We start from the raw sequence: 18,118 nt of genomic DNA, 5'->3' as shown, positions 1-18,118 counted from the left end.
TTTTTCTGCCTTAAAAAAAAAATTATAGGGTAGGACCGAAAGATAAGCGTGGGTGGTCCAAATCTGGTACAGTGAATTTTGTTAACTTAACTAACTTAACTACAAACGATCAATTTTCGTGGAAGTGTTTTAGTTTGGGGAAAAAGAAATCCATTATTTTTTCGGTAGATGGCTGCACTGATAGATTTCTTGTAAAGTATCGATCAAACAATTTCAGATTTATGCTCGTTGGAAAGGTGACATTTCGCAGTAAAAATAATTCTTTTGCTGTTTTTTGTTTGGTGCATTCAGTTGTGAGTTACAGCGTGTTAAAAATGGAAGTGAACAAAGAGAAAATTCGGTACATTTTACAGTTTTTCTTTGACAAAGGCGAAAATGCAAGCCAGGCGGCTAAAATTGTGAATGGTGTTAATGGTTCCGATACTGTAACAGCCAATTATGTGCAATTTTGGTTTCGTAGATTCCGTTCAGGAATTTTTGATGTTAAAGATGCACCTCGCACAGGTAGGCCGGTCGTCGAAAATGTCGATAAAATCGGAGAAATGACCGAAGTTGACCGGCATGTTAGCAGTCGTAACATCGCCCAGGAGCTAAAAATCGACCATAAAACAGTTTTAAACCATTTACACAAAGCTGGATTCAAAAAGAAGCTCGATGTTTGGGTGCCACACCAATTAACAGAAAAAAACATGATGGATCGAATTTCCTTCTGCGAAGCATTGGCCAAACGGAATGAGATAGACCCATTTCTTAAACGGATGGTGACTGGAGATGAGAAATGGATCACATACGATAACCCTGTGCGAAAACGATCGTGGTCAAAGAGCGGTGAAGCACCTCAAACGGCCAGGAAGATTCTGCTATGCATTTGGTGGGACTGGAAGGGGATTATTTATTATGAGTTGCTTCCATATGGCCCAACCCCAAATTCTGATCTCTACTGTCAACAACTGGACCGTTTGAAGATAGCAATTGACCAGAAACGGCCAGAATTGGCCAACAGGAGAGGTGTCGTGTTCCACCAGGACAACGCTAGGCCACACACATCTACAGTGACTCGCCAGAAACTTCGGGAGCTTGGTTGGGAAGTTTTAATGCATCCGCCATACAGTCCGGACTTGGCACCAAACGATTATCATCTTTTTCTTGCATTGCAAAATTTCTTTAATGATAAAAAATTGGAATCTAGGGAGGATTGTGAAAATCGACTACTAGAGTTTTTTGCAAATAGAGACCAGGACTTCTATGAGAGAGGCATTTGGAAGTTACCTTTAAAATGGCAACAAATCATACAACAAAACGGTGCATATTTGACCCAAATCGGACAATCCGAAGCATGTTAAATAAAGTCCTGAAGTTCATATAAAAATAATGGATTTCTTTTTTCCCAAACTAATATATATAGGGTAGGACCCACAAAATATGCCTAGATTGTTGAGATCTGGTCCTTTTATTATACAAACTTAAGTTTTCGTTATATGAGAGGAGATTCAATAAATTGCCCCAGCCCGCCTATAGTGTTCGCACCAGTACTTTGTTGTCGAGAAATTTTCAAAATTGCAATTTTTTTCATGTAACGACTTTTTAAATAGGGCGTAGTATGGAAAATAGTTGAAAAAGTGGACCAAAACGAAACATTTCCAAGCGCGAAACGCGATATGTAGCTTGATCACAAATTCAGAATCATTGTCTGAATCGATCGGTGTAATAAAAGCTGGGTCCTTCTTAAGCCCTTGTGCACCCGCAGAAACGTAACATGCCGTGTACGACAAATGATATAGTGATAAAGTAAGAATTTTGTGAAAAATTAAATGACAAAAGAAACCAAAATAAACAAACAAAAAGATTCCGTAATTAAAATAAGAAAAACTAAAAATCGTAGTTTTCTTAACAAAGACATTATAAACTAGGTATTTCTGTAATACAAAATAGCCGCTATTCAGGAAACAAATACCTTCAGTTCACCAGTGGATATGAGGCACTTGTATGTCAATATTTATACAAACTTCACGTTGTTTGCCGCAATGCAAAATTTAGTCGATTTTGCAGTAATTATCGTTTCAAGTTCATTATTATTTGTCTTGGAATTACATTCCTACAGTCATAATTACATTGCATTGATTCAACGACTATGATAACAGGATTACTTAAAACCTCTATAACCTTGATATTGCTATAATGGCCGTTATTGTTTGCGGAGCATAATGAATTTCTACGTCTGGATAGTATATTGGCGTGTTAGCAATGGCTGCCTTTGTTCTATTTGATGCTCAAACTGTTATGGAAAAAGTAGCGCCCACAGTAAGGATGTTGTTGAATGTCCAGTAAACCTTCTTTTTTACGTTTTCGCTGCATTTTAATTTTATTGTATGTAAATTAATGTTTTTATTATGGATTTATAAATTTCAAAATACGTGCTTAGCGCTGGTTGTAGCTACTATAGGACAGACATCAAACATGAAACTGACGAGTAGTTGGGCAATATCGGATGCCAGCTGATCTGGGCCAGGACAAAAATCGAATAATACTACCCTCTAACGTTGCAGTTTTTTCACAGAGTCTTACGACATTGAATCGCTCCTTTTCTAGCTTGTTTTAAAATTGCGATCAGATGTAATACTGACGTACGTCATGTGTTACATTCAAATGATAAAGAACAAGAAGAGAACACCCATCAGACTAAAGCAGAAATTTTACATTTTTAATTCCTAAAATCTAACCTATCAACATTTCCAGATACTCCGCGGTTTCTACCGAAACTTATTTTACGCGTTGCACGAATGGGAAAGTTGACATCTGCAATTGCTTTCCGTGCACTACAATATACTCGTGATCAGCATCAAATTTCTGTGTATCCATTTTTGTTATGTCGGCGGCAAAAACTCTCCTGGTTGGAAAAATGAACGTATCATCCTCAAATTGAGCGACGACATTGAAAGTTGTCGCCTGCAGGTTGGTATTGAAGATACACCAAATCACTCAATACGCTGTCATACAACGTAGAGTTAAATCATCTCTGTTCTCAACACCAAAAAAAAAAATTTTTTTATGCTCATTATTAAGCTGTTAATACAGATTAGCTAATATTTCCTTTGTATAATGGAACTGCTGTATTATTAACAAAAAAGTAAGTTCTAAAAGGCTGAAACGAGTAAAAGAATCCATTAAAAATATTCATAGATCGTCTGTAGCAAGATACTGGAATACTAATAATCGAACATTGAACAAGTAGCAACGAATACATTTTTGATTCTTAATCTTGCTGACTGCTGCGGAGCCTGAAGTGCAAAAAACAAATTTTAAGAATTCAAGAATAAGTACGCTTTTTTCGGTAAAAGTTTAGATTTGTAGGATTGGGCATAAAAGCATAACTGTAATTATATGTACGTTAGTTGGTTAAGTTCGTTAAATGTTTCTATACGTTGTAAAAATTAGAAAATGTAGCTGCAGTGCACAATTGCAACGTACTTGAAATGGTCATATGTACATGCAGTGATGGCAACCATGGTACAAATTATGAATGGGCATGTCACAAAATATTTTCAAATAAAGAAAAACAGACGTTTAGTATTTCAACAAACTGCAGACACATTCTTCTCACATTTCAGATTAACTTTTTTAAAGAATAATGTGAAAATGGACATTTCGCAGGTCTGTTTTAAAGTCAGCGTAATAACATTAAGACTTCTGCAGTGAAACAAATAATATTCAGACAGAGCAAGCTCCGTGCTGTAAAGCGATACATTAAAAATTCACCGGCGAATTCCCTCAATATTTAATGGATTATTTAATGGAGCCTCATAATGCTTCTTTTCCCCCCTTTTCTGACACACACACACACACAGCGCAGCGTCCTCCCTGGACTTGAAGTAGTTTGTTCACTTTTCATTGAGGATGATATCCTACAAATGACTTCCCGTGTTTTAGCCATTCTTAATAGTAATAATTTGGTTCAAAAATGGTTCGACTTCGATTCGTTTCACTAGCGCTGACAGAAATTCGTTAACTAAACATTTCATTGACAATTCACACGAGGTCCAACGGTTTAACGCTGTTATGCTCTCAATATTAATTCCGTACAGGTTAGATTTCGATGCGTTTCAGTAGCGCTGACAGAAATTTGTTTAGCCAAACTTTTCATTGACAATTCACGCGAAATTCAAATGTTGAGTTACTTATTCCACCCTTATGCAAATGGTTTAAGGCTATTATGCTCTAAATATCAATTCCGTAGATATGTTTTAGCTGCTATTGTGTCGGACTTTTTCGATTTTTTGCAAAGGTTGGCCGCTTTGAGTAAAGCTTATTTTTGATAGCGAGATTTTCAAAAGTAAATGTATATTTGCATGCTCTCGCATTCAACGTATAAAACAGCGCAGGGTCCAGCATTAACACATCCTATATATTAAAGCAACTACCAAGACAAAAAGTCAGAAGAGGCAGTCTGCTTCATTTCATGCTCGCCTTAATCAAGAAGAAATTCTTTTATCTTCAGGGTGATTTGTTGCGAACTATAGCACTTTACAAAAAAATCTACCTTGCTGACATCTGATCACCTTGTAGTGGTTGCAAGTGCTCACTCGCAAATATATCGCCAAACTGTGATGGGTGTTGAGACCAGTCATTGTCAAATGCAAGGTTTGCAACGTTAACAGTCAACAGTTGGATATGTTGGATTCCACTACTTTCGCCCTTTAAAAACTTTTGTCGGCCACGGTCGAAGAAAGGACTGAGTAACTTTATTTGCCTGTTTACATATATCGGCAACTAACCACAGCATAGCGCATGGTTTATTCACAGGTGTTTATATTTAGGCAATATAAAGGTTTGGAAAAGGTTGGGGCCGTTTAAAGAGATTAAAATTTAATAACAATACGAACTTATTGACGCTGGTAGAAAATGCAAAACGACTATCCAAAGTTTTTTGGCGGTGGTTAAATACAAAAGAAACTTTCGTCTGAAGGAGGTGAATGAGTATTCAACTGGCTGTAAAATCCTGCTGATGTGCAGGGCTTGAAAGCGATATTGCGCTGTATAGTTAATAGTGATTGCATTTTATGAACGTAGCGCATTCCTAATAAATGCAAAAAAGATTATGTCATGGCTGCTTAAACTTTTGAAAATTATGCACAATTAAGCGGAACCTCTTATCCCAATTTATTTGCTACTTAGCAAATCTAATACCACCAACACTAATAGAGCAACCAAGCCTATCACAATATTATGCGCATTATGTGAATAGTAGACAATTGCTCGGCAGTAAACAAACAGATTCTGAAAGAGATCGGCGGCCAAATGCTTATCTCTCCTGATACAACGTTATAAAGGACATAAAGTAGGCTGGACAATAAAGGATTGTGGCGGTGTTCATGTACATAGAACTGAATTGATATACGTTGGCAATTCTACGATGTGTATATAAGCTTGCTTGTTTTTGACAAATAACTTTATTCCTGCCGTAAATTGACATTTATGATGTGCGGTAAGAGAATTTCTAATGTTTTTCAAATAAAATCTATCTGCTACCAATAATCTGTTAGCTTGCATAAATGATATATAACTCAAAATGAACAATATTTGCAGAAAATTTTTAAAAAATTTAAAATGGTCAACAGCGCCTTGCCGAAGTAGTACATCTAGACTTATGAAAGAATACGATAGGTTTTCACTCAGAATTTAACTTATTTCCCGGCCTTAAATTCTGTGTTTTTTTTTTTTAAATAGTGAATGCTCTATCAATATTTGCATCAATATTTATAGTAGCCAAGGTATGTCTTACTTCTAAGGTCTTGAAATTGTGAGTAACGGTCGCTCAACTGCTAATTTAAGACCTTACTGTGAATTAATATTAAATTAGTATTGAATTAATAGCGAAGCGTAAAAGCCGAAAAACAGAGTTCAAAGTGTTAAATAGAGAAAGCTAAGAAATTTTCTAGATCGTGCCAAAATCCGCGACAGCCGGTAATTAATTGCGTGAATGGGAAAATTATAAAAAAAAACACCGACAATACTAGTTAACCGAGCGGAAAAAACAGACAGTCGCAATATAAATTAAGGAAGTGAAAATATTACAAATTGAAAAAAGAAAATTTACAAAAGCGATAAAACAAATTTCAAAAAAATGGATGCGCTATTTCGTGCTACGAGGAATATCCAAGTTATAAAATTATATAACACAGTTTCGGATCACTTAAAAATACTCGAAATACGCAATGTACATTCTAATCTAAGGAAAGCTGATCAGGCTATGAAACCACAAATAAAACCAAAAGGCGAAGCGAAAAGATGTGACAGTCATTGAGTACGATGATAAAGCCATCACTATTATAGCACAGTGTAGTATTTAATAGTTTAGTTTAGTTATCTAGTTGACCAAAAGTAAAAACAAATTAGAGCACACTCTATATTGTGGCCTAGCTCGTCGGTTACTAGGGTGGTTCAAGTAATTCTAATTGTCCTCATCTTACATCTAACATTACAAAACTAATCTAAGAGTGTGTATTAGGAAAACAATTATAAATAGATCACCTTCTCAAGCGGAATGACATTTCCCTACAGTCTCGCCAACCCGCTGCCTATGGACAAGGGAAAGTATTACTCTAGTTAATTACAACACATATTTTCTTTTTTTTAAATAAATATGTGTAATATATAGAAATTGTATATAAATTCTTGTTTGGCCAAAATATTAATTATTCTAGCCTTTTATATTGTTAAGAGAAGGAAATAAAAAAAATTAAAGACTTACCTGTCATCTAATGCATTCGCTGACGATAGAGTGTTAATAAGTATTAAAATATTTAAAAAGGGAAATTACTTAAACTGCTAAACACACAAACAGTTAATGATAATAATTTTTTAAGTAATCACTACTATGAAGGATTTCTTTTTCTGTTCTCTTCCTTATTTTTTTTATTTTTATAAAATATGATGCCAGCTACCAATATTTAATCATTTGATGTTTTCGGATTCTTGTAGTTGATGTTCTTTATTTTCGAAGACTATTTCTTTTTTTACTTCATTAGTTGGGAAATTAACTTTCTCTTAATTCGATCCCTTTCACTATTTTCTCACAAAATGTTTCAAAATGCGACTCGAATAAGTTTTCCCTTTATTTTAATAATTTATTCATTAAAAAAATGTACTCCAATTTTTAATATTTCATATTCAGAAATCGATTCATCAAACTTTGCTTGTTATTGTTTTGGAATTATTTTCAATATTAAATAGTTTAATTTTTCGTGGTAAAAAACATTATTTTCTAGTATTAAGTGTTTGCAAAAATGATGATCAGCGACTTCTACAGGTAAAAATTATAAAGAAATGGGAAATACCAATGTATATACCGATTGAATTCGATAGTTTTGACTTTCCTCTACATAAAATCTCGGTTTTTCATTTATTATTATTGGTTTGTTTACCCTACGCAGACGTTAATCATGGAACGCTCGAAACTCTTCTTCCTCCAAATTGATTAGTTTTGTTGTTTATTTGAAGAAATCTGATGCCGAAGACCTCCAAACGTTCAGAGGGTTATGGTGATGCCGCTCCATCATATCACAATTGTCCGTTTTGAGCTCAACGCTTTAAAAGTGGCGACACGAATTGCCTGAAAATGTCATTCTGCCAAGTGTTGCAAGAGTTGTCCAGGATACACTGTTGTAGCTCCAAGCGTGCTCACCAGACAGAGCGACTCCTCATTACCGCTTGTTCAGATCGGTACAGCATTGACTGGCACGCGGATCCGTTAGGTGTGAAGAAATGTCAAAATGAGTCGCTGACAAACCAATACGAGTTCTTTCGACATGATATCGCCATGTTGCCAAAAATATGGTAAAATGTTGTAAAAAATTATGGTAACTATTTTGATTAATATATATTGTACCAATTTTCCACAATAAATGCCTTTTTCAAGTGAAAACGTGGTAAAACTTTTTGTAAAGACCTAATATATGTGTCTCAATATTGATAGCTTAAAAAAAAAATTGTGACAACAACAACCACAACTAGCGTTTCTTATTCAACCTCATTAAAGAAGAATTAGAAATGCCACAATTATCAGAGAGCGACAAACAATTCTCTAGTGAAAAATCATAATAAGCAGCGTTAACAAAAGCGACCAAGTGTTTTCAAAAATAATAATGGAAAACGGTAGTCAGCGAACGTATATAATAGAAAAACTAAAGAAAACTAAAACAATTTAAGATGAACTCAAATATCGCGGCATTCGCAAATAATGAAAGTAACGCAAAATAAAATAGTACAAATAAATTTATGAATTCAACATGAGAAGAGAATGATAACAATAAAAGCAACAGTGGTTGAATCAATCTATAATGATAATCTTATATGTCAAACAACAATGAACAATTTGCCTAATCGTATAAAGGTAAAAGTAGTGGACAATTCAATTATTACCAAAAATCCAACGACCACCATTAATTTGCTTATTGGGCAGCGATGGTATTGAAAATTTTGCACAAAAGAGACTAGAAAGATTGATAATGAATTGATAGCAGTAAAAACATTTTTCGGTTGAACTATTCAAAGCTGTTGTATTAAACGTCCGAGAATATTGTAATAATCACAAAAAAATTTTTGATATATCAAATTTCTTGAACTTAGAATATGAGAACACCATGAATCAAATAAAATGTATGAACGGCTGTGACGTTATGAAATTGACGTGGAAAAAAACTCTTGCACTCGTTCTCGTAATAATAAAGCAATTGCAGAAAGAGATTGCAATGAGAAACTTCTACAGTATGACAGCGAAATTCGGCATTACGTAAGCGACGACAATCGTTTAAGGTCGACGATTTGATTATGAGTGTTAGCAGTCAAGAAAAAGCTAAATGTATTTTTGAAATTGCAACCGAGATAAAGATGCTAATTTTAACTTACAGAAATTCGATACAAATGACGCTGTGATATTCAGTATAGTTGGGAATAAACAAGGCATAATAAAGCGAAAAGGTTTTAGGAATAAATATCTGCACCGTTAGCGATGAAATTAGCGTTGACGTAATGAACAATTTATACTATTAAAGAAGCAAACCATATGGAAGGAGAAAACGGATTTTCAAGGGGCGAAATTCTAAACAATTTTCAATTTTCGCAAGATGAACTGAGTATTTTAGGTGAAATTAGTATTAGATGTCTGCCACATTCCAGCGAATCAATAAAAGACGTTCACATTTTCCAGCTTTTGGAGAAGTGGCATACGTTTGACACATAACAAAAAATGATGAGATAACAACAAATTTGAGATGTTTCAAAAATAGCCTAAGTTCAATGAAACAAGAGAGTAGAGAAGTCTCCCTTGCATCTTTTTTTCTTAACTGCAGCTTTGGAAGCTGCAAGACTAAAGCCATTTCTATTAAATTCTTTAGATTTTAAAGTAAACTCTACTATCCTGTGGATAGATTCGCTTATAATTTTAAGCAGAATAAATGGCAAAGGTAAGCAGTCAAAACCACCCACCAGTTTAACTAATGTCTATGATTCGAGACACTGCAACGTATGAAACCAAACGAATCAGTTAAATCCCAAATAAGGACACACGGGCCCTTGTTGTTTAGCGAAAGTGACTGGTCAGAACGAAAGTTTATTGAAAAAGCATTAAATTTTTAGGTGAACCTCCCAGAAGATGAAGTTGAAATACACACTCCTCTTATTGAGAAGTTTAGTGAAATAATACAATTTCTGCGGACTAAAGCTTACGTATTTGATTTATACGGCGAATTAGAACTTCATTAAGAGCGAATGTAGAAAAGAAAACAAATAACGAACTTGAAAATCTTACATCGATTAAATTACAAGCGGAAATCTATTCAATTAAATGTGAACAAATGCTATACTACAGTAAAGAAATAACTGCTTCGGAAGAAAATAAAAAAATTAGCAAAGAAACACAATTAAAGATTTGTTGAAAGCTGGTTGTACGCTACCTGAAGGTGAATTTTGCACTGACATGAGAAATATAATCATTTTACCGATAATATCATATTTGAGTAAATTTACAGTGTTGTACGTTTATAGGAAAACACATCACGGCGGTTCTTCAGTGGTATTAGCGTTCACTCGGGCCAAATACTGGATTGTACAGACACGACAATTGATAAAGCGAATTCTCCAGCATTACTTTGCTTGCGTACGTTTTTATGGAGAGTACAATGGAAACATTGAGTGTATTATCTAGCGAACGTGTAGCTACTAGCAAACCTTTCGAAACTCCAAGCATTGATTTTGCTAGTCCTCTTTATACAGCAGCTGAAGATAATAAAGTGAAAAAAGTTGTACATTGTACCCTTTATTTGTGTAGCCATACGAGCTGTTCATGTAGAATTGGTTGAGGACATGAGTACGAAAAGTTGTCTACATGGTTTTTTAAAATTCACTGCAAGAAGAGGTGCGCCAGGTGTAACTATTTCAAAGAACGCAAAAACTTTTAAAAGAGTTGACTTAGAACTTAGAAAACTTGAAAAGTTGTTAAAAGTACGAAGTACAAAACATGGCGACTAACCAAAATATTACATGGAAATTTATTCCAGAACGAGCAGCATGTTGGCATGGATTTTTCGAGCGTCTTGCGACAAACATGAAAAATTGTTTAAAATCGTTTAAAGTTGTTTTCAGAAAACCTAACAACACTTTTAGCAGAAGTCGACAGTATTGCGAATGCCCGACCAATTACACATGTTACCAGCCATTGTAACGATTTGGAAGCTTTAAGCTTATCTCATTTTATAACGAATTGTAAATGTATCTTATACTCCTTGATTAAAAATTACTTGAAGCGTTGGCGTAACATATACTTATGTCAACTAAAATGAATGCGACGTACCAAGACTGAAATGACCGGGTAAGAGGCTGTGACGTCCGACTACAAAATCAACAAGTCTTGAAGAGGTCTGTACAACCATTGCATCCCTTAGAGAAGTAGAGAAAGTATAGTACTTGAAAGTAGAAAATAATGTATAATATTCCGTTCATTTTACTTACTCCATGTTGTCTTTTAATCTTATTTATTACTTACTTATTGAAAGTTAATATTAAATCAATAAGTTAGTATTGACTAATTTCCGAAGCGTAAAAGTCCACGACTAGGGTTGAAAGTGTTAAGTATACAATGCTAACAAATTTTCTTCAGGGTGTTTAGTGCATCAACATTGCTCATCTATATCACTGCTCCTTACAAAATATTACGGCGTTGTAACCACCTACTCTATTTATTTGTCCATCAATAATAATTTTGGACCTATTCGCAATACTAACTATTTTAACGCTCTCAAGTGGCGACGACACCTTTGGTAGACCTCACCTGAATTGTGAAATTATTAAGCATTTTCGGTCAACTACATTCTATGTGTTTACTAACATTCCATATAAACCTTTAAAATTTTTGTCGTACGACTTCCTTTAAAGAGAATAATTCCAGACTGCAATGTATATAGAAATGACTTATCATAACAGCGAAGCTCACATTGAAGTAGTCTACCTTCCTAAAAGAGGCGAAACATTTTTCGAAAAATTGGATGTGGATTTGTTACAGCTCTAATACTTTTGTAGATAATTTCAATTATGATTTATTTCAGCCTTCCAAATTATTCGATCTCCAATCCCTCTACTACCGTAATGGGTTATCCTATAGACATAGCTTCTTACTAACCCACATCCATCCTCAACATCAATCTATACCCTTTATCTATTACTGCTAGTGCTGGTAAAAGAATTATTCCTGCTATATGTTATCACGCCATAATTTTTCTTAGTCTCTCTATTAAAGTAGATTGCATTGGTTACGTTAGCTTTTTCGCTAATTACAGTAGAGCAGGTATAAATACCATTATTAGCTACTGACGGCATGAGATTTTTATACCTACTTGTGGTATAGGATATATTAAACTTGTTCGGACGTATGTAACACCGAGGAGGGCTTAAGATAGACCCGCCTTTTATTATACCGAATGATTGAGAATCATTTTTTAAGTCGTTCTGAACTTATCTGTTCATGTATTTTTGTGTTCGAGCTATAGGTCACATTTTTTTATATTTTGTTGTAATTTGGTACACTGACGTGCTTTGACGCAAGAACAAACGCAATTAAAAACTGTTTGGTTATATCCACTTTTTCGACCACTCCCCATAAAAAAATGCTTTCAAAGTTGTTGGACAAAAGTAGTCTTTCAACATTCTAAATTGAGTCGTATTCAACATTCTAAATTCAGTAGTATTCAACAACCTAAATTGATACGAAAAATTTAGTTCGGCGGGAGCAATTTACAATCGTAAAACCGTTTCTACGAAAACTGAAAAAAAAGGCAAAAAGGTTTAATATCCAATATTTCATGGTGAGAATTAGTTCATAGTAACATATTGACATACAAATCAGACTTACCCAATTTGGAGTGCATAGATCTATATTTTAGATACCACCGCATATAATGATTCCAATGAAATGTAAGCCTAAAGACACCTAACTGTTGATGTTTTATGATGAACATTTGTCCATGATAGTAATTTGACATAAAAATTTACTGAACCAAATTTGAGCCAGATGGATCTACTCTTTGGACCCCATTCGACATAAGATTTCTCAGGAATAGTAAACTCTTCAGAAAAAGCTCTAATTTTAATGCTTCATGATGAAAATTGGTCCATAGTAACGGGAGGAATTTAGATCTCGTAGAGCTATTTTCTAGACTCCAACATATATGGGAATTATCATGAAACGCAAGCCCTTATATGGAGATAAAGTCTAATTAACAGTTTTTTATGATGGGGACTAAAAATAATAACATTTTTAGAAAATAAATTAGGAGTGTTAAATTTTGATTACGCCATGCGACGTTTTGGGCGTTCTCCAATATGTGGACTTTCACAAAAAGTAGGCCTTTTCATGAAAATAATGTGTAATTTTTGATGTTCTATTAAATGAGTGAATAACTGTACTAGACAAAATGGTATAGGGTGTCGAATGGGCAGCTTTGTCCGACTTTAGTGTTGTTACTTGTTCTTTCTTACATTTGACCAACTGTGTAAATTATCAATTGAACTTCTGATATGATTTACTTCACGATCTTCTATATTTTATTCCTAATTCTATCACTAAATTCTGGTCAGTGGCTTCACTTTCGGGAGATTGCGTACGCACGCATAGTTAAAGACATAGCATATCAACACTGCGCTCAACATTGAAATAACGATAATTGGCAGACTTATTGTAGGCTAAGCAACCGAACGAAGACTCTTATCAATTAAAAAAAAATTCTATTCCAAGACCTTATTTTTCCTATGCCGATGACATTTTCTTCCTTTTAAACCCTAATCGATTCTTTCGAAACAAAATTAAGCGAACGTCTTGCAAAAATTAGTAATTGGATACTCAACAGTTTTTTCATCTTTAACGAAGACACATCTAAAGCCGTTATTTTCAAGCATCACACAAATAACGGCGTCAGATTTAATGTTAATATATATTATATATATATTGAATTCATGCAGTTTACACAATGTCTCGGAATACGACTCGAAAACAAATTGACCTTTAGCTGCCTTATGGATAATGTTATCGTAAAAGATTGTTCTCTTCCAAGTGTTATAAGCTTGATTTCTGAATCATCATTTAATTGTGAAAATATTTGCACACTAAAAAAGTGTATAACTATGTGCGGATTTGTTCTTTATAAGCTTTGTAGTTAGAAAATAAATAAGTTGAAAATTAAATGGTGTCGAATTCTCGCCTAACAAAGAGAAACCACAGATGCAGTCAGATATGGCATTGATGTAGTATATGTATTGAGCTTAAATAACTACGTAGCTGTAGTCATTTAGGCTCATTATTGACAAACACGCAATATAACAAATACCTTCGGCGAATAATCGGTTGCCAAATCAACAGCTGTGCATGCGCAGCAGTATGTAAAATTTGCTAAATTTTTTGAATAGAAAAACGACATGTACATGAGTGTTGTAGAGTCTTTGTAGTATCACTGATTTTTTTATGATGAGAAAAATGAGCTGTCCGGATGATTCGAATTTGAAAGCGCTCATACGTATTTATAAATTTTATATCGTGTCGATTGTTTATAGTATCCTGAACAGACATGTTAGACTTCAAGTTACAGACACAACGCAAAAGTCTTCAATGTCGATAGGAACCGAAGGAACGGTACTTTTGGATGTAACTTGTGATGCGTTAAGGGCAGAAACAGTTGAGTTACAGTTATTGTTTAAGATCGTCTAACAAGCAAATGGTAGTTCGAAATGGATATCATAAGCATTACAAGAAGTATGTTATTTTTACTTTTGAAGTGTTGTTAAGACATTATATCATAAAATTAACGTAAGTATTTCTGCTTAAAATAGTAAGCTTATGCGTCAATCACGCTTATGTTGTTCGTTTTCTAGAACATTCACATCTTCCGCACTTCTGAACTGATGATTACAGATCACATTTGAAAATCGGCTAGATACTCTCGGAAACACATTTTCTCGGTTTGACGGTATTAAATGAAAAAATGATTGCGATTCGTTTATTTATAAATACAGCCTTTTTCCGAAATATGAAACTTACAAAAAGCAATGCAAAATCAGCGGCGAGCGTAGAGTGGAGCAGCTACTAACGGTCATGCACACCTACTTGAAAAGCCACTAACAAAGCGCTACGAACAGTTACTGTGGTGGTACCCCACACGATTCTGTTTAAACAACATTCTCTTCATATAACATATTTGGTTTTTTTTTTATATATATATAAGAGAGATATAAGAGATTGTCAATTAGTTTTTAATAAATGTTCATTCTAACTTGCAGCTTATATGATGAAACATCAAAAAAAAATTAATTTTATAAAAAATAGCCTTAATTGAAAAATTAAAATTGCGTTTAACAGACTTATGCCCGCAGGTACGAAAATCGTTAAAGGGGTGAAGATTAGTTCGAATTTAACTTACAGAGACCATATCCCCCATATCGTTTTACTTGCAAGCATATTCCATCCAAATTGGAAATGGTGATTTTTATCGACACCTCATGAATCTATATGAGCATACTTTTCAAACAAGCTAAGCAAATTCAAATTCACCTTCTAGGAACTATTTTTTAAAAAGTTTTTGAAAATTTGGTACGTTAGCAAAAAACGGCTATGGAAAAACACTCAAGTTTGAGACTCTAGCGCGGCTAAATTAGAAAATGTCAACAAGGTTCACCTACATCACGTGAATCGATAGAAAATACCTTTCGAATGAACAAAAAAAAATCGAACCTTTAGTTAGTGACGAAAATAACACTTGTCGTACTAACATTAACAGAGAAAAAAATTATTTCTTTCTTAACAGATGAAAATTTGTTTTTTTCTGTAAATGACGTACACGCTATAGTGCTCTTGAAAAGAATGAAATTATTTGGCGGTTTCTTCCGTCCATGGCCTATAAGTCAAAGGGAAGGCAGAGAGGCAGAAAAAGAGACAGAGCGAGAGAGAGTTTAACAGTAGAGTTTTGTAAATAACTGAAAAAGTTTAAGAATCTTTAACAATGTTTGTGTTGTTTATTCATTATACCTTTTCGGACGTTTATCGGTACCTATGTCGCTTCTACGCTGTCTACGAAAATGTTGGTTAAACTGTGAAGAGAAAGACTGTATTTGCATCGTGCATCATGCTCCCGCTTTCAATATACAATTTGCTTTCGTGTAATGCGAGTATATAGTTCCCAATACGTCATAACACCAATGAAAATTCTACACAAAATTCTAATTTCGCTGTGTTCATTTGCATTGATACACAAAACACCGAGAGGTCATGACGTATTTATGAATAGATAACATAGTCATGTGCTTAATACTTCGAGCACCAAATGATTTTCAAGTGATCATTTAAATTTTTAGTAAAAATAAAGAAACTGTTGAATTAAAGTTTATCGCCACTTATTTCTATATGGGAAATATTGTTGTTCGCTTTATTATTTGTATTTTTCTTCAAAAACTCGCTTTTGTAGAATTTTTTTGCGCTATGCTAGTATTTATGTAAACAAAATTTAACGATATGGTCAAGTTTTCAAACCATATGATTTCACTGCAGTTCATATGCAATCATTGTGAGCGCGCTATACCGAAATAGTGTTATTTTGTACAAATTATTTACATAGGGCAACATATATGAAAGCAATCTAGTCGCTATTGTATTCCATAGCACGTTTAAATTTAACAAACATTTCTTTTCAAAATATGGGCGTTATGATTCGAAGGCAGAAATGGTTCATCTTGAATTAGCAACAATTAAAACAATTTTTTTTTTTTTTTTTTTTTTGTTACAGTTTTTATATGAAGGAGCTTTACAAGTGAAATTCTGCATGGCCACTTGCATATATGTTGCGTGTAGATTGTATTTACTGATACCTTATCCACTATATGCTACGAAAATTAAGGTTTAAAACCTCCTTAATCCTAAATAATCATCCCCCAAAACTTGTCCCGATTTGTTTTCAATTTTTTTTTGTTCAACGGTATATAATATAGGGCATAAAGTTTACAAACGAATTACCTGAGAGTTGTTAATAACGGTGTTGCAATAGTAGTTAAACTTGGTACGTTGCTATTGTCTGGAATACTTCGTTTTGTAGTTGAGGTTGTACCATAAGCAACCTTAATTAATACAGCAGCTAAACTTCGTTCTAGGCTGTCCAATTTTTCCAAATATACGCTGCCAGACACCGGCGACACAATCGTACCCTTGTGTGACGAAAAGGAACTCAAACTCCCATTCAAGTGAGAATTAATGTCGTCAGAATATACTTTAATTTTTGGTTTATTACTGTTACTGTAATTTCTACTGTATGATATTAAATCACTTGTACTATCTGGAGCCAACAACGCTAAATCGCTCCTCGTAAAATTTGTGTCTAATAAACTAGCGTGTGTCCCACGCACAACTTGAGTTAACATGAGTAACATTAATAGCATCAAGTGTAGTAATTTGTGAATTTTCTGTACGCATTGAAAAAATGACCACAGTGAAGCATTCCTTGCTTTACACATCGTCGTCAGTGATGTTGAACGCCTCCAATTTACGATTTTAGCACGTAACACGTTACATCTTCTGTTACTTATTATATCTCTGGCTTCATCAAAATCAAGTGGTTCGTAAGTGATATGACAGTCCAACATCGCATATTCGATTTCAGATTCCTCGCGGGCAAAGCATTTAGTTGATATAATAAAATCTTTTAGAATATTGAAACAAAAACTCCAAATGCCTTTGAAAATTGTGAAAGAAAATGATTGCTTTCTTGCCATTTTCGCAATAGATTCATCACAGACAGTATTCGCATACAAGCAAACTTCTTCGTGTCTACTTTTTAATCGAGCATAATAACGTCGTCTTTGCTGCTGCCACCGATTCAAACCTTGGGTCATATAGTTATTTTCTGCTGTATACGGACTTTTAAGTTCACATTTGTCACTATTACCACTTTCGTACCTTTTAGGACTACATACCAAAATCGCGGCGCGGGAAATTTTATTTACATTTCCAACACCGCGAAACTCCATTGCAGATGTCAACACTTTCTCCTTACAGTCTCTCTCATAAAAACACAAGGTAGATTCCATCAACAAACGATTAAGTGAACACTCATTCATTTATGAAGATAGCCTTATTATTTTTATTTCTCGTTGCAGTTTTGTTAACAAATCGAAGTAAAGTAAAATTCTGTAAATAAATTCTTTATGATGATTGAGTAAATGAAGAACTTAGTATTAATATGCGACGGGTGCAGGGAATAACAGGAAAGGATACGGAATAGTGTAACCTTCATTTTTTCTATGATCGATGTTGACACAAATATTCTAAAAATAGAAAAAAAATATTAAATTCAGCAATGTAATAACACTTGCTATGTAAAAATAAGAAACTAAAATTTTTTTTTAATTTCTGGAATATTTTTAACTGCTAGAAACTGCAACAATTGTCTTATATGAAATCTCTTACTAAGGTCACAATTTCTGATGCTAGGAGGATTTATAATTGCAAAAAATTGATGCAATATACATTGATCTAAATATTTTCCATTATTTTCTACAAAATTTTGCCATATTTCCTGCAAGATGGCGATATCGT

At 34.0% G+C, this 18,118-nt stretch overlaps 1 protein-coding gene and 1 long non-coding RNA gene across 3 annotated transcripts in view; one reads left to right on the top strand and one right to left on the bottom strand.

Annotated features, from left to right (window-relative positions):
• LOC119643740 overlaps positions 1-18,118 on the bottom strand; it is a 33,082-nt gene that overhangs the window by 7,459 nt on the left and 7,505 nt on the right. The window contains exons 2-3 of one of the 2 annotated variants that reach the window (XM_038043200.1): positions 17,497-17,847; positions 16,544-17,429 (exon numbers count right to left, since the gene is read on the bottom strand). In XM_038043200.1, the coding sequence (XP_037899128.1) occupies positions 16,544-17,415 (872 nt within the window). In that variant the 5' untranslated portion in view covers positions 17,416-17,429; positions 17,497-17,847. Of the gene's footprint in view, positions 1-16,543; positions 17,848-18,118 lie in introns of both variants that reach the window. The other variant, XM_038043199.1, reaches the window with a different exon arrangement.
• LOC119643742 lies at positions 13,775-14,844 on the top strand. The gene is made up of 2 exons (XR_005248407.1): positions 13,775-14,347; positions 14,413-14,844. It is a non-coding gene; the product is annotated as an uncharacterized LOC119643742 (long non-coding RNA).

The sequence above is a fragment of the Glossina fuscipes genome, unplaced genomic scaffold (assembly GCF_014805625.2).
Source record: "Glossina fuscipes isolate IAEA_lab_2018 unplaced genomic scaffold, Yale_Gfus_2 61594, whole genome shotgun sequence".
Taxonomy (NCBI): domain Eukaryota; kingdom Metazoa; phylum Arthropoda; class Insecta; order Diptera; family Glossinidae; genus Glossina; species Glossina fuscipes.
Note: the sequence above shows the minus strand (reverse complement) of the source record. Positions and strands in the feature narration are given on the sequence as shown.